Source organism: Lethenteron reissneri, chromosome 46 (assembly GCF_015708825.2).
Source record: "Lethenteron reissneri isolate LAM-NWPU_2019-01 chromosome 46, ASM1570882v1, whole genome shotgun sequence".
NCBI classification, from domain to species: Eukaryota; Metazoa; Chordata; class Hyperoartia; order Petromyzontiformes; family Petromyzontidae; genus Lethenteron; species Lethenteron reissneri.
Window position 1 is genome coordinate 2,508,953 of NC_083824.1, and position 21,653 is coordinate 2,530,605.

Genomic DNA, 21,653 nt, shown 5'->3' on the forward strand with positions numbered 1-21,653 from the left:
CGCGAGAAGCTGCGATGGCCGGCGGTCGAGACTAATGATGGAGTGGCAGCCCAAGGGAGGGAACGCGCCCCGACAGGGAGTCCACCGTGGAGATGGAGCGGGCAAATCGGCTCGTGTGCAGGTGCTAGGCGTATTGTTATATTGCTGGACCGTGAGCTTGAGGATGGTTTCTTCCTGCAGTGGATTGATGGTGGCTTACGACAATATCGATTAAGGTGCACAATCAAGAGCTCGCAATCAAACAAGCTTGGAAAATGTTAGGGGTGGGCTACAGAGGGTGGCCGCATTGGAACGCACAGCATCTTGGGAACGCACAGCATTATGGGACATCACTTCGCAAGAAGGGAGAGTGCTGAATTGAGCAAGGCTGAGGAGATCAGTGGTCGGTGATAATCTAGGTCAGTAGAACACAAACACGGGGATGATGAAGGCAGTAGCAGTGAGTTGGGGGGTGGGGTGGAAGGGGGTGGGGGTGGGAGGAGGGCGGTAGCGGTTGCGACATCTTAAAGCAATTACGGTTGCTGCAATATCGATATTTTGCACGATATACGATCCATAATAATCGTATCATCCGTCTCGAAAAATATCGTTGTACCGTGGCTATCTTTGCTCATTTTAAATCTCAAGTGCAAGTACAAAGTTACGGCTAACTGACATTGTGATATTCGTCGTATCTTGAGACTCGGCACCGCATCATATCGTTTAAAGCTACATCGCGGTGATGCTCGTAACCAGAAAAGTGGAGGCGTGCAGCGGTGGGCGTGACGACGCGTGCCGGCGTGCGCTGTGGGGAGCAGCGGTGGAGCGATCAGCGCGCCGCACTATGAACCCAGCGACCCGAGCTCGATTCCCGCTCATGGCCAACACCGGTGACGATTATCTGAACCCAGTCCTGGGCCTCCCCTAAGTCCACTCAGCCACAAATGAGTACCTGGCGCGATGCGTAAACATCGCCACTGGAGAGACAAAAGTGGTCGGATTTGGTGCTGGCCACACCGCCCCATCGTGTGCCACTCCAGCCTCCATAGGCGCTCGCTAACAGCACTTGCTCCAACAGTCTGTTAACGGCTATACGGGGGGGATCTTTGTCCTTTTGTCACCGCAGAAAACCCGACCACGGTGCAGGCCGACACGTTCACGGAGAAGCTGGTGGCGCAGGTGATCAAAAATCTGCAGGTGACCGTCTCCGGCATCCACGTGCGCTACGAGGACGAGGTGAGCCGGGCGCAGTTGGCGGGGCCATGCCGAGTGTCGACCGCGTGCGTGGTCGACCAGACGAACGGGTTCCTCACGCCCAGTTTAAAATGACGTCGCTCCTAACCCTTTTCCACTGGCACATCCGAGCCGAGCCAGCGTAGGCGCTCCCGCACGGTGCGGATGCTTTTCCGCTGGCTGTTCGATGCGCCGGTCTCACGAGACGTCTCGGTATGCTGAGGACGCGGGGGCATCACCCCTCGTGTGTGTAAATGTGTGTATGTGTGTGTACGCGTGTGTACGTGTGTGTACGTGTGTACACACGTGAAAGCGTAGCCAAATACGGGCAAGACTCAAAATCACGAGGGATCGGAGAGAGCAGGTTTGTGCAGCATATGTGTATGTACGTGTGTTCTTCTTTTGCACCGGATGTCACCAATCGCTCTGATCGGGGGTGTGAAGGAAGGACAACAAACCGAACACAAAAAGCAGTTTTGAAGAAATGAGTTTTCAATTTAGATTTAAAAGTGCATAGCTCCAGTGGCTTCATAATATGGGAAGGAAGATCATTCCAGACAGCCGCAGACGTGCATCTGAAAGCGTGCAATGCAGTGGCCGTCTCTGTTTGATGGCCAGACAATAGCATTGAGGCACTGCTCTTCTATTGTTTACAGCCCTGAGTCATTGGTGGAAATTCCACATTCCTACAGCGGGGGTGAGTCTGTCCATGGAACAACCAGTGGTGACTTCCTGACAAAGTGATCATCAACTTTTGTGTATTCATCAAGTGGTACTCATTTGATCAACCCCAGAGGAATGATGATCATGGGCTAAGTCAACCCCCACCAACCAGGATTTGAACTGGTAACCTTCTGGTTGTGATCCACTGTATATTGTTACATACATTGAACACAAATGTTTATCGTCCTATACACAATGAGTTTTAGCCATTTGTTTAGCACATGACAAAGTCCTTTTGTGAATTTTCTGAATTTTGGCCAGGAATCAGCTGGCATGGGTTAGTGGCCAGGCTGATCCACTTTGGTAGGAGCACTTAATGTTACCGGTGGGATATCTACATGGAGATAAGGTCTTCTGGGAAAGCTCGTTCTGCCATATAAAAGTGACGTCAAAGTGTCTGCTGTCCGTAATGGTTATGAAGTACTGTTAACGTGAGCGAGGGCTGTGTGTGTGTGTGTGCCTGTGCCCTACTGCGTGTGGAGCGGCAGTGTAGTAGCGGTTAGCGCTCTGCGCTACGAACCCGGCGACCTGAGTTCAAATCCTGCTCATGGCCAACATCAGTGACGATTATTTGAACTGGTCCTGGGCCTCCCCTAGGTCGACTCAAATGAGAACCTGGTGCGGTGTGTAAACACCACCACCACTTGGGGGTTGAAGGCGGTTGGGCGTGGTGCTGGCCAACCACCACCTTGAGTGCCGTTCTAGCCTTAATAGGTGCTCGCTAACAGCACTTGCCCTAATAGTCTGAAAAGGCTATACGGGGGATCTCTGACTTTGCTTTGTGTGTCTACACATGTGTGTCTACACATGTGTGTGCATTGTCTGTGTGGCTAGGTGGGGTTGCTGTTGTGGTTAGCGCGCTGCGCTGTAAATCTTGAACCACTTCTGTGTCTCTCCGAGGCTGACTCAGCCCTAAATGAGTACCTGGTGCAATGTTTATACATCAGCACTGGGGCTGGTGACACCATCCTGTCGTGTTCCATATTGACATTCATTGGTGCTTACTAATAGCACTTGTCAAGACGATATACGTAGGCTGTATGGGAAAGCTTTGTTTATCATATATATGTGTGCGCGTATTCCCGTGTGTGCGTGTGTGCAGATTAACAACGCAGCAAAGCCGATTTCAGTTGGAATCACGCTGCGCGAGCTCAGCTTCAAGGTGAGATCCAAATGACGGTCGCTCTTCCCATTGATACCACCCAGCCATTCTCTGTCCCCTGCCGAACGGAGGCCCACCCTCCCACTTTACTGCTATTGACACCCCAGCGTGCGGTCTAAACCACCAACGTTTAAATTCCATCGTTGACAACATTTCTCATAATGAGGTGGTGTTCGTGTTGTTGATCACTTTGTGGGGAAGGCATCAGTGATGGAGCTATGGATAGACTTGAGCCCCCTGCCAAAGGAATGTGGAATTTCCACCACTGGTTCAGGGCTTCAAGTGGGAGATGAGCATCGCCTCTGTTCATTCCTCATTGAAGATAGCGATTTGAGAAGATAGCGATTTACGGTTATTTTTCAGTTGCAATAGAGGTCCGATATTGGCAATGTGGCCAGATGTTAACTCCTCCCCTCCGATTAGCACGGTTCGCTGCGTACGGTGCGAAAGAAGTTCAACATACATACAGGAAGAGCTTCACTGAGCTTTTCTGTTGCTTTGTGTAATCTAAATTGAGTCATTTTTCACGTCAGTACCAGTTGGCCTGAAAATATCTCGGCACGGTGGCGAGATGTTAACTACCTCGCCTGGTATGCAAGAGGTCGTGGGTTTGACCCCGACTCTGACGCCTGCTGCTTTATATTTGGAGTTTGCGTGTCTCTCTCCACGTGGTCGCGTGGATTTTTCTTCGGCTCCTCCGGTTCTTTCCTCCACATTTAGAATCAACACACGTTTGGACTATTTGGCTGCTATACATTTCCACATGATGATAAGCCACTTGTTTGCGCTATCATTTGTGGCCAGGTCGCTCGCTTCTGGAAAGAGCTGTGGGCCTAACCTAGTTTTAGTTTGAAGTGTTCATGATTTCAACTTGTTTTTCAGACATCAGACCAGAACTGGAAGCCATGCTTACTGGATGACAAGGCCAAGATTTTCTACAAGGTAGAGGGCTCGGGCTGACCTTTGCCACATTGCATCGTTGTTATTGCCTTCACTCATCCAGCAGTGGATTGTCAAAGGAGCTGTATGTGTACCGTGTTGTCATTGAGGGACTGCGCGTTGTCTTGGTGTGGTCTGGGACTGTTTTTCTTGTTTTTCTGGCTTGCCCATGCTTGTATTTGATGTTGAAAAATATGCAGGAATTTATGTATTGATACTATTTATATTTATATACGGTACTTATTTTATTCTTATTTTTAGTGACTTGCTTACCTTTTCTCTGATTGGCACTCCTATCGTTTTGTTTGTATTGTTTGTTGTTGTAACTTGCTGAACCGCCTCTACTGGACATGTGTGAAAAAGAGCTTCATAGCTCATCGGATTCCTCCTCCAGTCTAAATCAAGATTCTGATTCTGATGATTCTGTTCACCGCAGCTTGTCTGCCTGGACTGCCTGTCCGCCTACTGGAATGTGGAGAGCTCCATGTACTCGAGGGACAACGCGGAGAGGGCACTGGTACGTCCACGCTCGCACGCGCCACCGCACTAACACACGCGACATTGCACTAACGCACGTGCCACCGCACTAACGCACGTGCCACCGCACTAACGCCCGTGCCACCGCACTAACGCACGCGCCACCGCACTAACGCCCGCGCCACCGCACTAACGCACGCGCCACCGCACTAACGCCCGCGCCACCGCACTAACGCCCGCGCCACCGCACTAACGCCCGCGCCACCGCACTAACGCACGCGCCACCGCACTAACGCACGCGCCACCGCACTAACGCCCGTGCCACCGCACTAACGCCCGTGCCACCGCACTAACGCCCGTGCCACCGCACTAACGCACGCGCCACCGCACTAACGCCCGTGCCACCGCACTAACGCCCGCGCCACCGCACTAACGCCCGCGCCACCGCACTAACGCCCGTGCCACCGCACTAACGCCCGTGCCACTGCACTAACGCCCGTGTCCGCCCTTCCTAGCTAAGCGCCCACCTCTGCTATGCTTGAATGCGTTTACTGCCTTCTAGATGGGCGCACGCCGTTGCGTGAGATGCACTGTGCATCGCATGCATCCCCACAGGGCGTTTCCGTGTGAACTAAACAATTCTTATCTTACCAGGTAAAGCCCACTAAGCTTTATAGCTCTTTTTCAGAAGTGACCTGGCCACAAATGATCGCTCAACGAAGTGGCTCATGATGTGGAAATTTATAGCAGCCAAATACTCTAAACGCATGTTTCTAAATGTGGAGGGAAAAACCAAAGGAAAAATTAACGCGACGACAGGGAGAATATGCAAATACCAAATAAACAGCAGGCGTCAGGGTCGGGATCGAACCCACAATCTCCAGTATACCAGGCGAGGTAGTTAACATCTCGCCACCATAGCACCGTTTCCATTCTTTAGCACTCTCCAATCTTTCCTTCTGTTACGTAAAGATGGTCCAACATGAATGAAAAGGTTGTGCTGCTATTACGGACCTACCCCAGAGAAAACAGGCCACATGTATGTCTGTCTGAAATGGGGAGATCACAATATCTCTCGGAGGGACGGACTAATATGAACAAAAGTTCAGCGTAAGGCTGCGTTGCTATCAGAGACCAACCCGATTGGAAACCAGTCAACTTGATGAAAGGGTTATTGCCCTGTACTTGGAGACACAAGTCAAAGCCCAAAGACTATTCGCATTGGGCTGATTTTCAATCGGCTGAATCCCTAAAACAACAGAACTTTTTTGCAGTATTTGGTTGCTATTGGATAATTTCTGCAAGAGACACAGAGATTGGAGCGCGGTAACCGAGTCCACACACAAAGGTAAAACGTGAGATGAACAGCGTTGTAAAACACGATTGTGTTTGTCTCCTTCAGGGGCAGCTGAAAGATACCGTTGCATCTTCCAAGTTCATGCCCAAGGACTTTTGCTACAGTAAGTGGCCTCGGAGCAAAGCTTGCGCTTTGCCATTAACAGAGTTATGAGGAAGAGACAGGACACATTTCAGAGTGGAAGAGAGAACAGGCCAAATCATGTACAATGTGTGGCTCTCCTTCCTCACACTACCTGTCGATGTTGGGCAAATTCTGACCTTCAAACCCCGAGTTCGAACTAAGGTGGCTTTAGCCCACACTGCACCCATTCGCGTTGCAGTGATGAAGTGGGGGATTGTGGGTCGAGGCGGTGTAAGTGGGTCGAGGCGGTCATAGTGGCGGGCTCGTAGGGACAGCCTCAAGAGCCTTCCCTGCACCTGTGCCGTGACCCGTACGGGAATTGCTGAATGAGAGCTGTAAAGAATTGTCCTGTGGATGGCGGCATTGACACCGAAAGCACGTCTTTACCGTGGTACGAAGCCCGATTTATGCGCGAGTCTTCTCCGGGTGCTCTGTGTTCTTCTCTCATGCACGGAGAAAACACAGTAGGCTGACCATACGAAGTAGGACCCTCCTGGCAAAACGATCTTGACACTCTGGTGATATCTTCTTGGTTCTTTCGGTAAAGTCACGTAGAAGGGAAATAATAACATTTAAACATAATTAAATAATTCTCACGACGTTTCGGCCACAACGCAAGCAGCTGTCCTCAGGTGTTTTATTTTTATTATTTTATTATTTCCCTTCTACGTGACTTTACCGAAAGAACCAAGAAGATGAATCCCTGCAGTCACGAAAGCTTTAAATCGAAACTCTGGTGATACTTTCCTGGACCGAATAAAGGAATTGCAACAAGAGAAAAGTTACACAGACTCGCCGCTGATGTTCGCCATGGCTGGAAATCGGACGCGGGTCGCTGGGTTCTCACCACGTTAAACCCCCTCTGGACTTTCTAGAATAAGCGTTATGAAACCCGTAACTATGTGAGGACGCCAAATTTCCGCACCATCTCGCGTAGTCGCGTGATGCTTACAGTTTTGCTTGTTAATAAGAACGAGGCTGTGTGGTTGTCAGAGCCGCTCCGCTTTAATGCTGTTGCATCTCGGAGCGTTGCACATGCGGATTAGTGGCTTGCAGCTCAACGCAGATTTGAATGGGGCACCCCCAGGGGTAGTAGCACCAGGCCTGCAAGCGGGCATTAGTCTGCCAGTCGGGGGCAAAGTTGAATGTGCGTAATCCCAAGCGAGGAGTTGGCGGGTAATTTTTTCAAATTTGGACGCCAGCACACAGCGGCCTGCTCTTGCGATCGTGAACGTCCACTGTGAAACGCAGGAGTATCATTACGGTTCGTACACAGCGGTATTAATCAGGGATGGCCGTCCGATTCGAACCGTGAACCTCTTGAACGCGTGACTGCTCGGGCTACATCGCCGCAAAATTGTCAGGACGAGGTCATTTTCTTAGCGCCTACCAAATGACATTTAGGCATCTTGAAATTTTTTTAAAATATTTTTTTTAATTCACATTTTCTGACACATGGTGCACTCCAGCAGTAAATATACAGCTTGACATAGGTCCTACGTGTTCTTACTCACAGAGCCGAGGTTGGCTGTGTTTTTTAATAAACACTGGAGAGGTGGGGATAGAGGGGGGTGGCATCATTTCATAATTAACGTCTACTCTGAAGCAGACGATGCGGAGTAATTCATGGTTAGTACGCCACCGATAATAACCAGGGTGGCCTGTCAGATTCGAATCGCGAACCTCTGCAACAGGCTGCGTGCGTGCTACCGCTGGGCCATGTCACCGTGAACCTAGCCTGGCGCAAGAGGCATGGTGACAGCAGCTTGTTAGTCGTGGCGGCGGTTGTTTTTGGACGTCACGTTATGTACGTCTCCTCGTCCCCACCCCCTCCCACGGCGCTCGCAGTTTTCCGGCCGATCTCCGCGTCGGCAAAGCTGCGCATGAACCCGAAGGGCGACGTGGAGCTCACGATGCCCAAGATCAACCTGGACGTGACGCTGCAGGACATCGACACCGAGCTGTGCCGCCCGCAGGTCAGGGGTTCACGGCCTTGGGGGCACGGGGGGGTGGGGGTCAGTGGGTCGCGTCCGGGGTAGCGTGGGTAGCGACTCACGCCTTTTAAAAAAAATTCTCTGGGATGTGAGCGTCGCTGGTAAACGAGCGTTTACTGCCCGTGCCGAGCGGTGGCGCTGCTGGGCCTTCTGCTTGGACGGGCGCAGCCCCTGTGGTGAGGGTGGGGGGTGGGGGGTGGGGGTGGGGCCCCCCCCGGGTGGGGCCCCCCCCGGGTGGGGGCCCCCCTCACGGTGCCGTTTGTCGTGGAGCTCCAGGATTCTAGGACTTGGCGACGGTGAACGAGCGGTGATCGATATCCAAGTTGGGACGGTGTGCGACTGGCAAGGGGGTCAATGACTTACGTGGAGATGTTGAAATGGAGCTGTCGCACGTAACAGTCGCCAATACAACCACGGTGCAATGCCTGCTGCAGGCAGGACAGCAAGCGGGTGATAGACCTATATTGGGAGCTTGGTTATATGATGCGGGCGTGGTGTAATGGTGAGCAAGCATTATGCACTTCACGTGTCCTCAGTGCGCCCAGCCTGGCAGAAGAGCCACGATGACGTCATCTAGTGGCGAATGGCGGCTGCTTTGTTATCGGTGGCGATGACGACATTGATGATGATGTAGACAACGAGGGCACTTTTTTGACTCGACAGTACCTGAGCATCATGGAGGTACTGGAGTCCTACGACCTCATGACCCGCAACCTGCCCTACCGCAAGTACCGCCCCCAAGTTCCCGCCAAGGGACATCCACGTGCATGGTGAGTGGTGTCCCACGTGCCTCCCTCTTTGCCTCCCTCCATCTCTCCGCTCTCCTCTCTCCAGCCTCTTTCCTCGCCTTGCTCCTGCGGCCGTCTGGAACGCTCTTCCTTCCGATGGTCATAAGCCACGGGAGCTATGCACCTTTCAGTCTAAATTGAAAACTAATTTCTTTACAACTGCTTTTTGTGTTTAGTTTGTTGTCCTTCCCCCGCACCTCCGATTAGCACGGTTGGCTACGTACGGTGCGAAAGAAGATCAACACACGCACGTACACACATGCTCCACAACCCTGCTCTCTCCGATCCCTCGTGATTTTGAGTCCTGCCTGTATCTGGCTGCTCTTTTATGAGTGGCTCAGCCAACCAAATTCTGTTTGACGTCCAGATGAGAATTCAAGGGACCAGGACAGGAGTCTCATTTGCAGCAGTGACCAGGGTCACCAAAATGATGAACGCAAAACAAAATTACATCAAGTACAGCGATGACGCAAACATAAGTGTCGCATGAGAATTAGAAAATATTGCACAAAACATAAATTAACGTTGAATTATGTAAGTCAGCTCAGGCAGATAATGTTTAGACTGATTACAGCACAATTAAAATATTGAGTTACTGAAACCTTAAAGAGATTTCGTGTGACTATCATATGGATGTACGTATCTATGTTGAACCTCTTCCGCACCGTATGCAGCCAGCAGCGCTAATCGGAGGCCAGCATGCTTGGCCACAGACTACAATATGAGGATCACCGCCCCTAATGTCTCCGTCTCTTTGTCGGTGCCGCCCCCTCTTCGTGTACTCGCGGTGCGCGTGCCCAGGTGGGGCTACGTGACCAAGGGCGTGCTGGAGGAGACGGTGCGGCGCAACGCCTCGGCGTGGTCCTGGAAGCACATCCGCCTGCACCGCACCAAGCTGCGCACCTACTGCCAGCTCTACCGGCAGAAGCTCACGCAGCGCACTGCGCCCGCCTACCTCCTGGAGGAGCTACAGGTGAGGCGGTCGCTCCGCTCCGCCGAGTACCGCCCCAGCAACACCCCCCCCCCCCACCCCGCGTGTAAACTTTCGGAGGACGTCCTCTTAACGAGGCGTGGTCATTAACCTACACACTTAAGCGGTGTGCTTTCGCTAAGTTGTCCCCATCTGAAGAAGGACGCTTGTGTTGCGCCAGAAACGTCGTGATTTAATTAAGTTAAATTTTTTATCTACGTTACTTTACCGAAAAAAACAAAGAGTATTAACCTACCTGCGTGGAACCTTTGAGCGTTATTCCAGTGCATTGGTTTTCTTTGCGGGTTCTTCGGTTTCCTCCCGACATGCATGGGGATCTACGGGTGAAATGCGCCTTACAAATGTAAATTATTATTGCACACTGCTTTTTTTGTGAAACTACCGAATGTAAATGTATCTACGTTGCCTTCAAAGTCGAAGTGATTTTCTGCTCCAACGAGCATTGAGGCATTGGTGCTCCTCTCATGTTTACAGCCCCGAGGCATTTCTGTAAACTCCACATTCCTATGGCAGTGTTGAGGTCATCCAATACACAACTCCCTGTTGACTTCCCCCGCAAAGTGGTATGAATTTTATCAGCCCCCGGGAGATGATGGGCTGAGTCAACCCCCACGCCGGACTTGGATCTCGTAACCTTCCGCTTGCGAAGCTGCTCACTCTACCGCCGAGTCACCTGGCGTGGCGAGCCCAAGAGTTGCATTTAGTCGAGACGAAGAGGACAGCGACAACAAAATGACGGCACCCTACAGAAGGTGGCTGGCTCGTGCACGCCTGGGGCATGGTGTAAAATTCACGGTGGTGGTGGTGGCGGTGGTGACGTTGCAGGAACTGGAGAAAGATCTGGACGTCTTCAACATTACTCTGGCTCGGCAGCAAGCAGAGGCCGAGGTACGTACATCGGGCTGAGGTCAGCAAGTGGTTTCATGAACCTATCCGTGTGGACGTTTTAAGCGTTCTTCCAGAGTGTGGCATGCGTGGGCTTTCTGCACCGTTGTCCGGTTTCCTCCCGTATGTAGAGCACACGTGTCTCTCGGTCTGTGTGAGATGGTGCACGCTCCTGTACGTGCGTGTGCGAAGCGGTCGCGTTCTGGTTAGCATACCACGCTTCAGAATCAGAATCTTTATTTATCCTGGATAAATCCGATCAGCTATGAAGCTCTTTTTTTTACAGATGTACAGTGGGGGTGGGTCAGAAGAACAACAAAAAATACACAAAATGCTTGGAGTGAAAAGTATAATCAAATCACGAAAAATAAATACGTAAATAGACAAGTACAAATATAAGTACAAATGGCAAAAGTATATAAATTCCTGCCGATATACATCTATCAGTTCCTGCTACGAACCCGGTGACCTGCGTTCAACCCCTGGCGACGGGTAGCAGCAGTGGCGCGTGGTATCTGAATAGGTCCAGGGGCTCTACTAGGTCCACTGAGCTTTCAACGAGGACCTGGTGTATTGTGTCAACTTCAGCGCTAGGGGGGACAACGGCGACCGGGAATTGTGCAAGCCACGCAGCCCCCGTTGTGTGCCGTGTTCACCTTAATAGGTGCTCCCTAACTGCACTTTCCCCAACACTTAAGGCAACATGGGTGATATTTGCCCTTGTGTGTGTCTCTCTATGGACGTGTGTGTGTGTGCACGCATTCCTGTGTACGTGTGTTTGAAGCGGTAATGCAGCGATTAGCAGGCTGTGCTTTGAACCCGGTGACTCGGGTTCAATTCCTGTTCATCTGAACCGGTCCTGGGCCTCCCCTAGATCGACTCGGCCTCAAATGAATACCTGGTGCGGAGTGTAGACATCGCCACTAGGGAGACGAAGGTGGCTGGGCATGGTGCTGGCCACCCACCCCCTCGTGTGCCGTGCCGGCCTTCATAGGTGCTCGCTATCAGCACTTGCCACAACAGTCTGTTAAAGCTTAATAGGGCATCTTTGTCTTTTTATGTGTGTGAGTGAGGAGCGGTGGTGCAGCGGTTAGCGCACTGCGCTACCAACCCGTTCAGCGTCCACGTTTGCCACTGTGGTGGTTGTGAGGGTGCCATGTGGGTAAACAGCTGACTTTGCATCAGCCCAATGGCATTGCTCACAACGCCACACAACCTGGCCGTCCACCACCACAAAAGAGGCAGGGGGTTGTTTTGACGGCGTGTGTTTGTGTGTGTGCGTACGTACGTGCGCGTACGTACGTGCGTGCGTGTACCTGTCTGTATGATCGCCCGGCACTGACGCAGGCCAAGAAGTCGGGTCTGAAGATTTTCGGCTCGTCACTGGTGACCCAGGGCCAGGAGGAGAAGAAGGAGGGCTGGTTCAGCGGCTGGGGGTGGGGCGGCTGGGGCGGGGGCGGCGCTAAAGAGGAAGCCAAGCCCGACGTCAAGGACCCCAAGTCCGTCACGCAAAGTACGCCATTGCCTACCCGTCGCAACCCGTGCTGTTATGTGCGCGCATGCATATGCACGTGAACTAACGCGCGTGGGTGTGCGTGAGTGGGGAGCGTTACCTACCCGAATTTCGATTCCTGCTCACGGTCAACACCGGAGATGATTTTCCGAACCAGTCCGGGACCTCCCCTAGGTTGACTCAGCCTCAAATGAATACCTCATCTGATGTGTACTCATCGCCACTGGGGCGGTTGTGGTGCTGAAGACTCACCCCCTCGTGTGCCTTGCCGGCCTTCAAAGGTGCTCGCTAACAGCGCTTGCCCCAACAGTCTCTTCAGGATTTATCTTTGTCTTTGTGTCTGCCTGCTGCAGGCCTGAGCCAGCTGATGACCCCGGAGGAGAAAGCCAAACTCTTCTCTGCCATCGACTACAGCGAGACGACAGCTGATCGCAACATCCCCGAGGACGTGAGGGCTCGCCTAACATCGCACACTGCCTGACGTAGCACTGCCGTGCTTTCCACTGCCTCATATTCCACTGCCTGACATCGCATTGCAATTCTTCACTCTGCCATGCGTCGCATTGCCTGACACCGCACTGCCTTTCATCACATTAGCTAATATTGCACTGCCATGCGTCGCGCTGGCTTACAGAGCAGTGCTGCACAAAGCCTTTAGTGTCACTGAACAATGCGCTATCGCACAGAGAATCCCGTTCTGTTGCACAACGCGACACTTGGCAAGCGCGGCGGTTCCGCCCCAGTGGCGGTGGAGAGAGACGACTGCGTCGCGTTCCCCTGCGCGGCGCACCGTGACGTGGGGGCCGTGCCGTGCCTGCGCCTTCCGCAGTACGTCTCGCAGAAGCTCTTCTTCAAGCTGACGAGCCTCTCGTGCACGGTGCGCGAGCGCGACGCCGACCTCCTCAAAGTCAAGGTCACGGACGTGTACGCCGCCATATCCCAGCGGCCGTCGGCGCAGGCCTTCCGGTGAGGTCGCGCGCGGCAGGACGTTTGTGAGGAGGTTGTGCGGGGTCAAGGGGTTGGTGGGGGGGGGGGGAAGGATCACTGGGATAGGCCCCGATGCAAGAAATTAAATGTTGGGGGGGGCCCCTTGTCCCTCCTCCTTCCTCTTCGTAGCCCGAGGCCCGGGCCCTCCAGGTCACGTCAATGGTTGATGACTCCGAATCTTTAGCCTGAATATCGACCACGAATGTTCTTGTCATTACCCCTTAATCATTGATCCCTGAATCTTGAACTTGAATGTCGATCCTGAAATGTGACCCTCGAACCCTGCATCCCGACCTCTGAATTTTGAACCCTCAATCCTGATCCCTGAATCTTGAACCCTCAATCCTGACTCGAGGAACGTGACACCAAAAATCACGAGTTGGCGGATCATCTTCGTCGTTCTGGTGTCTGTCCTTGCCCCACCTCTGCCCCTGAGCCAGCCTTGACGCCCGCCTGGAGCAGTGCTGGGTGACGGGCCTGGCGCAGGCCGGCAGGCCTCCGCGGCTGCTCACCTCCCAGGGGGTGGCGCTCGTACCACGGCCGCCCGGATTCACCGCCACGGCCGTAACCGCCGTCACCGCCACCAGCGGCGCCGGCGGCCGCGGCTCACTGCTGGAGCTGATGTTCGAGACGAACCCGGCCGACAAGAAGTGCGACCAGCGGTTGCGCGTAGAGTCACTGCCGCTGGAAATCGTCTACGACGCCGTGAGTTGGCTTGCCGGAGAGGAAGCACGTTCCACTGACGCGGACAGCTCTCTGACGTTACATCATTATAGGCGCGAGTCCCATGACGTACATGTACGTCATAAGTTTTTGACGTACACCTCACCAGAATGGGAAGGGGTTAATAATAATTTTATTTATAGAGCGTCTTTCATCAAGGATCTCAAAACACTGTACAAGACACGGCAGTAGCCACTCAGCGCGAGGATAGCTCATTCAACAGCAAACTAAGAAATGGAATACAATTATTATTTAAAGCCATTTGCTGATTAACTATCAGTTTAATAAACAGAAGTGTATAAATACGTGTTATGATGAGCTTTAAAAATGTCCACAGACTCAGAGGTCCCCCCGATATATTGTGGGAGAGAAAGAGAGAAAGTTGCAGTCTGGTGGCTGCTACAGCGTAGCAGCTCAGTCGCACATAGACCATAGCCTTGGCCTCGACCGCAGGAAAGATCTGCATCCCCAGATGTTAGAGGCCTTGGGCAGACGTTTGGGATGCAGCGTGTCTCTGGTGATGTGTGGGCTACCCTACGAACGATCACCCACGTGTTTAAAGTGTCCACAAGCTTACGTCCGAAAACGTGGAACTGCCCCTGGGTTGACAGGTGTGCGCATATCCAGCCTCTTGCGTGTCTCACTCCGCCCCTCCCCCCTTATGCACTCTGCCTCCCCGTGCGCTTGCAGGCGACCATCAACAGCCTGGCCGACTTCTTCAGGCCGCCGCGCGACGTGCACCTGGAACAGCTGGCGTCCGCCACCATGAACAAGTTGGAGGAGTTCAAGGAGAAGACCTCCACAGGTTTAAATCATTTGTTGTTGTTGTTATGTCACGTGCTTGCTGAGGGAAGCGTCGCAGAATCTCACGCTTCTTCTTCAGGAGGCTCCTGCCAAGTTTTCGCAGTCGGGGGCCCGACTATTGCTGCTGGATTCCAATTGAGTAAATTTGGGTGTCATTTTGTCAAATTTGGAAAATTTCGAACGGGGTGACCTACTGTTGCGAATGACGTAACGCGACCTTGAACGTCCGCCGTGAAGCGTACGGCGCGTAGTATTTTACAGTTAGTACACACCGCAGTAATAACCGGGGCACGTGTGGTCGTTTTGGAGTGTTGGCGTTGTTCACAGAACTACCTCTTGAATTATTTTAGTTTCCTCCGTTATCCACTCCGCACACTAGGGGGAGCACACCTGCCAAACCCATCCGGCTACGGGATAATGTTTGGAGCACAGCAATCGCTGAAGTTTTTAATTCTTACAGATGAAATGTGATGAAATTAAGTTATAAGAAAAACACTTTTTTACGTGCGATCATTGGTGACCGGGCTGCCACCATCAACCCACCGCACTTGAGAACACAATTTAATCATGGGCGGCTGAACCCCAGATATGAAACCCAGGATCTCAGCCGGTGGCTCGCTCGCGGCGCTCCGACCTCCTGAGCCGCCCGGTCACACTCAATGTCCTCGTCTCACTCTCGACCGTCTCCTCGGGCGGCCAGGGCTGGCGTACATCATCGAGACGCGCAAGGTGCTGGAGCTGAGCGTGGACCTGCAGGCGTCGTACGTCGTGGTGCCGTACACCGGCTCGCTCGCCAGCGCCGGCAGCCTCCTCATTCTCGACCTCGGCCACTTCAAGGTGCCCTGCCAACTGCCCCCCGCTGCCCCCCGCCGCCCCCTCCACTCCGACCATTCTGGCTATTTCAGTCTGTTTTGTGTGGTGGTGGCGGTGGCGGAAGTGCACGTGGCCTGTAAACCTCCAGCGATGTGGAGGCAGCAGCGAGGGTTGGTGGATCACTGCACACACCACCGGTGTTGCTGAAGCGGTTATTAATTGGCCCTTTTGTTCATAACGGGACACCTTTATTAGTTGGCCGTGTCGGGGCGGAGGTTCGTTCGGCAAATCAAAAGTCGTACGTTGACGGTGTCCTGTGATCACATCACCTGGAGTGCGTCTGATCTCGTCGGATCTCCGAAGCTAAGCAGAGTTGAACTGGATAGTTCTTTTTGACGGGCGACCACCACACACGGCAGGTTGTTAGAGATTGCTGCAGAGCTAAGTGCTGGGCAACAGATGGCATTGCAGAAAAAATCCACATCTGTGATATCTTTAAAATGCTCTCCAAGTTCACAAACCCATACTCACCAGCGGGATGCCAGTTGGGCCATGGATCTCTGTAAGTTTGTGGGTCTCTGTGTGAGTCTGTGGATCTCTGTGTGAGTCTACGGGTCCCTGTGGCAGTTTACAGGTCTCTGTGTAAGTCTGTGGGTCTTTGTTGTAAGCTAAGGGTCTCTGTCTGTGCGACCTTCATCCGCCAGTCAGTTGACAAAAGGGCTCTCAATGACGTTGACGACGACGACGAATATGACACGCAGGGGTGACTGGCCGTGCGTGCAGGTGTGCAGCGTCCACACGGAGCACAGCAAGCCCATCACCGTGGGCAAAACGAGCATCAAGGAGATCATGGAGCGCGCCTACGAGAACTTCAACGTGGACCTCACCGACGTGCAGATCCTCTACGCCCGGGCCGGTGAGTGGGTGGGAAGGTCGGGGGAGTTGCGGGGACAGGGTGAGGGGAGAGAATGGCAGCCGGAGAGCAGAGGCACGAGGTGGGGGACGCCTTGCGTGCGTACGTGTGCGTCAGTGAACGGGCCGCAGCGTGATCGATTCTTGAATCGCGATCTCTCTGTTGTGAAGAGAAGGGCCATTGCCCGAAACGTCGCCCGTTATATAATTTTGTCGAAGAGCAGTGTTTTGGACGAATGTGTGTTGGTAATTTTTTGGTATTCGTGCGAACGCACTACCGCCAGCGGAGTATGGCAAAATAAATACATACGTGCGATTCTTGTATCGGATCACCACCGTGGTTCACGCGACTTCATCAAAGCGGGGTTGGCCAAGGTGTCAATTGACCTGCACGTAGCAAGCACATTACATGCCTCCTCACTGCTGGCCATAAGCTCGGGGTTATGGAAGCTGATCGCTCATTTGCCTGCCTGTCTGCCGTCTGCCCACCCGCCCTCGTCCGTGCGTGTGTCTGCGTGCGCGTGTCTGCGTGCGCGTGTCTGCGTGCGCGTGTCTGCGTGCGCGTGTCTTCGTGCGCGCGTGTCTGCGTGCGCGTGTCTGCGTGTGCGCGTGTCTGCGTGCGCGCGTCTGCGTGCGCGCGTCTGCGTGCGCGCGTCTGCGTGCGCGCGTCTGCGTGCGCGCGTCTGCGTGCGCGCGTCTGCGTGCGCGCGTCTGCGTGCGCGCGTCTGCGTGCGCGCGTCTGCGTGCGCGCGTCTGCGTGCAGATGACGACTGGAAGTCCGCCCGTGCCCAGAAGCACACGGCCATGCACATCCTGCAGCCCATGTCGCTCATGCTGCAGCTGGCGAGCGCCCTCGTCACGACGGACGCCCGCATGCCCAAGTGGGTCCCTCCCACCTCCCACTTTGTCGCGGCTCAAGCGTCGTCGATCGTCCAAGCAAACGTGACGTCCGTCATCGCCACCGTAGTCATCGCCACCATCATCTTCGTTTGTTACTTCTACCATGCAGTGCATCTCGAGGGTCGGCAGCGGTGGTGGTGGTGGCTACGCTGCACGTGGCTGCCTGTAACCCAGCGCTGTAGAGGCAGCAGCGAGGGGTTTCTGGATCGCACGAATGTTGCGAAACTTCCTTCCCGCGGAGGTGCCATACCCTGCCACGCCAGAACACAAGGCGGTGCAGCAAAGATGTGGGCTCCACGTGTTCTGTCTTGTCGCCTTCGCACATACGGGTTTTCTCCGTTTGCTCCTGTTTCCTCCCACATGTGGACACGCATGCAATGGTTGATAAACCTTCACGTGTTGAGGACCGCAGAGCTTGGGAAATGTTTTGGTGCCGGCTCCTTGCGTGGCTGCACTCGTCTGTGGTTCCTCCTCGCACCTCTGAGCCGTTCTCTCTCTCTCCGTTCGGGAGCAGGCAAATTCTGTGCTCGTTACAATTAAAAATGACTTATCGCTCAGTAAAAAAGTGCTTGAAGATGAAGAAATGCAACATTCACCAAAGCAATGCTGTTGCGACCGGTGGTTCCCAACGTGCCTGGACCCGCCGGGCCACAGTCAAACACTCCAAACGTTTTGCCGACTGCCGCGCAGTTACAGAACGTGGTGTTTCATGGGAAAAAAATGTCTGCAACAGTTTCGCGGATCGCTTACCAGGGCATTATGGAGCAGCGTAATGTACGGGTTGTCCGCGGAACCGCTGGTCTATATGGACAACGAGACACCAGAAACGAGAATAAGCTAAATTTTATAGCTCAAATGCACTTGGCACGAGTCTCATTTTTTGTCCACCTGGTTTGTGTTGTACGTTTGCCATCTGCCAGTCGTGTCTTTAACTTACATTTAATCATTGTGGGGGCATTAATATTAATAATATTTACGCCATATGCTGTTCAACATCTTTGGTACCAAAATGCGCGGGTGTCCCTTCAACAACTCTGAATTTTGTGCGCCGTCCTTGTATTGAATACAAACTGGAGCGTAACCTACAGCTGGGAAGATATCTTTACAATAATACTGATAATTAGAGTGGTGCTGAATTGTGTATGGGTTAAATGTTCATCAACAAGATGTTACATTCAACATCTCGTGACTGACGGCAGCCAGGGCGGTTCATGGGGTGGAGGAGCGACGCTGTCCGTCGCACCCGCCACGCGCGGACTGCTGATGCCGCTCGAGTAAGCGTGTGCTCACTGCGCATGCCTGCATGCACCTGTGCGTGCGTGTGTGCGTGCGTGTGCGCCTGTGCGTTCGTGTACGTGCGTGCGTTTGCGCGAGCGAAGGTTCAAGGTGTCCGGCGAGCTGCCGTCGCTGCTCGTGAGCATCTCGGACCGCAAGCTGCGTGGGGTCGTGGAGCTCATTGACAGCATCCCGTTCCCCCAGCAGCCCAAGACCGCCACGCCTGCGCGCATCGCCAGCAAGAAGGCACGGCCCTCCGTCCGTCTCTTTGTTTACGCGGCGTACGGGGAGGGGGGGTACGCGGGGGGGCACGGGTGTGTGGCGGTCGCATGGCGTGGCGCTGGGTCGCGTGAGTTCCCAATGGACAAATGTTGTCTCTTGGATAAAAATATGCAGGTCGCATTAGTGTAATGTGATTGTGGATGGGGGGGAAATGCATAGCGATTAAACATTAAGACTGGTTATGGTAATGGCAGCCACAGCGAAGATATGTTGCTAATTGTGATCATAATGCTGACAGTCATGATGGTGGTGGTGATGATGATGGTCATATCAAAATCAGAATCTTTATTTATCCTGGAGGAATCCGATGAGCTATGCAGCTCTTTTCACAGCTGTGCAGTAAAGGTGGGTCATGATGGTGGTGATGATGGTTAATGATGTTGATAGTGATGTTGAGAATGGTGACGATTATGATGATATTGATCAGTGATGATGTCAATTTTCTTAATGATCATGATGGTGATGTGATTGATAATCAATATAATAATTGTGATGATAATGTTGATTATCATGATTGTATATCGATGATATCAACATTGTTGATATTGAGTGTGATCGGAACAGTGTTGTTGACAATCGTGGTGTTGGTGGTGGCGTTGACAACAACGATGATCATGATGACGTCACTGCAGGCGCTGCCGGCTGCTGCGAGTCCACAGTTCAAGCCGGACCTGCTGAACTTCCCCGCCACCAGTATGAGCAGCCGCGTCCCCTCCAGCGATCGCATCACCGGTACATGGGCCTATCGACACGCGTGTCTCCTCCCCACCGTGCTTTTTTTCCACAGTCACGATCGAAATCACAACCGCAATCACAACTGCAATCACAACCACGATCACAACCACAATCACAATCGCAACAACAATCACAACAACGACAATAACGACAACAATCACAACCACAATCACAACCACAATCACAACCACAATTACAACCACAATCACAACCACAATCACAACAACAATCACAACAACAACAGAAAGAATGAAAAATGAAGTTTGGATTAATTGTGCGAACGCACAGATTGCATAACGCTTCCCAACATGTGTTTGTCTCTGGAAGTGTTTCATTAGCGGTAGGGACGACGATGACCGGTGGCCGTCGTGGCACAGTGCTTTGCCTGTTTGCAAATCGTGATGTTTTTGAGCCACCAAGGTTTCGGGCAATGTCGTGATTTCTCCAGGCTGAGTCCCATGTCGCACCAGCTCCACGCTAGCGTTTGGTTCGTAATGGATCGTCTTGGCGAGAGTTAAAGCGCGACACCACCGCCCCCCCCCCCCCCCCCCCCGGTGACAACGACACGGGCACGTGGCCGTCCTCTTGAGGGCGAGTTCTGACAGCAGAATCAGCTGGCTCCATATCGGGTCGTAGAGATGAGCTCTGTCAGATGGCCGCCGTGTTTATCGGAGCCCGATAAATTAACCGCAAACGAACGTAAGTCGAACGTCACGTTTCGACGATCAAAAATTCGACCAAAGCGCCCGATCGCTCCGTCTCCGATGGAACGCGAAGCGCCGGCCCTCACCGCGCTGCTCCCACACCGGTGACGCCGACGGCCGTGCCCCCCCCGCCCCGCCCCCCCCCCGTCTTACCACAGACTCGGACTCGGAGTACGCCTCGGCGGAGGAGGAGTTCTTCGACGCGGAGAGCTCGGTGGAGGCGATCCGCGCGGGCGTTGCCGGCGCCGGTTTGGGCTGCGGGCCTCCCTACTACTCGCGACCCTTGTCCGGTGCCTTCCCGGCGGCCTTGCCCGCCATCAAGCCCGTGCTCAAGGAGCCCCCGCAGAACATGACCGACCTGCAGCTGCAGTTTGAGATCAAGCAGGTCGGCCGCGCATCCGCCCGCTCGTCCCCGCGTCTCCTCGCTTGTCCCCGCGTCCGCCCACTCGTTCCCTCGGTGTCGTTTGTTGGGTCGCGGTGGACTTTGTGTGTGTTGGCTTCGGAGGCCATTTTAAGCAATTAGCTCACTCGCCCGTTATTTGCTCGTCCACTCACTCGCTCGCATATGCAGCCAATCATTTCACTCACCCACCCACCCATCCATCTACTTGTTCGCTCATTCAATTATTCACTTCTTAACCACCAGCCCCTTTGCCACCTACCCTGCCACCTACCCAGCTACCCACCCACTCACCCACCCACCCAAACCCACCGAGCCACTCACTCATTTCTCCAATCGCTCAATGACTCATGCATTCGTTTGCTTATCGACTACTCACCCATCTATACCCTTGCTCCCACCCACCCATGGCCACGCATTCGTTCACTTGCTATTCGCTCTGAATAGGAAAGCGCTGCCCTCTCTTGTGTGGACCAGAGGTCACTTCGAATGGATCTCAGAGGTAGCTCTGTGATAGCCACTTCCATGGACCATACTGCTGTGCGAGAGATCCGATTGGCTCATTCGCCTCCTGACATGACGCCGCCGCCGTCGCCGTCCCGTCCGCCGTTCATCGTTCCAGATCTTCCTGGAGGTGTGCTGCCAGGTGACGGGCGGGCGGGACGGGGAGCAGAGCGGGACGACGGTGGAGGAGCGCCCGGTCATGCAGCTCGAGGCGGCGCACCTGGGCACCGAGCTGACGATGCGACGCTTCAACCTCCACGCCGCCTCCTACCTCAAGGAGATCCGTCTGTCCTGCCTCGAGTTCACGCGTGAGGATCGACCGAGCGGCTGAGCGAGTGGGCAAGCACGTGGCGGGCAGGGCAGGAGGACGTGTGGCATGGCCGTCGAGCTTGCAGGCGGTGCAGCTGCACAGTTGTTCATGGGGCGAGAGGGACGACATAGGTCGCCGCG

General features: G+C 53.6%; 1 protein-coding gene across 4 annotated transcripts in view; it reads left to right on the top strand.

Moving 5' to 3' along the window:
* The window catches only part of LOC133354101 (intermembrane lipid transfer protein VPS13C-like), a 126,246-nt gene that overhangs the window by 33,330 nt on the left and 71,263 nt on the right, over window positions 1-21,653 (top strand). For all 4 annotated transcript variants that reach the window (XM_061570674.1, XM_061570677.1, XM_061570676.1 and 1 more), the window contains exons 6-26: window positions 1,106-1,215; window positions 3,038-3,097; window positions 3,980-4,039; window positions 4,473-4,553; window positions 5,916-5,973; window positions 7,842-7,969; window positions 8,651-8,757; window positions 9,577-9,748; window positions 10,592-10,654; window positions 11,999-12,164; window positions 12,518-12,612; window positions 12,994-13,130; window positions 13,592-13,856; window positions 14,565-14,679; window positions 15,379-15,515; window positions 16,275-16,407; window positions 17,167-17,284; window positions 18,683-18,824; window positions 19,493-19,592; window positions 20,458-20,684; window positions 21,322-21,511. In XM_061570674.1, coding sequence (XP_061426658.1) covers window positions 1,106-1,215; window positions 3,038-3,097; window positions 3,980-4,039; window positions 4,473-4,553; window positions 5,916-5,973; window positions 7,842-7,969; window positions 8,651-8,757; window positions 9,577-9,748; window positions 10,592-10,654; window positions 11,999-12,164; window positions 12,518-12,612; window positions 12,994-13,130; window positions 13,592-13,856; window positions 14,565-14,679; window positions 15,379-15,515; window positions 16,275-16,407; window positions 17,167-17,284; window positions 18,683-18,824; window positions 19,493-19,592; window positions 20,458-20,684; window positions 21,322-21,511 — 2,664 coding nt within the window. The remainder of the gene's footprint in view (window positions 1-1,105; window positions 1,216-3,037; window positions 3,098-3,979; window positions 4,040-4,472; window positions 4,554-5,915; window positions 5,974-7,841; window positions 7,970-8,650; window positions 8,758-9,576; window positions 9,749-10,591; window positions 10,655-11,998; window positions 12,165-12,517; window positions 12,613-12,993; window positions 13,131-13,591; window positions 13,857-14,564; window positions 14,680-15,378; window positions 15,516-16,274; window positions 16,408-17,166; window positions 17,285-18,682; window positions 18,825-19,492; window positions 19,593-20,457; window positions 20,685-21,321; window positions 21,512-21,653) is intronic.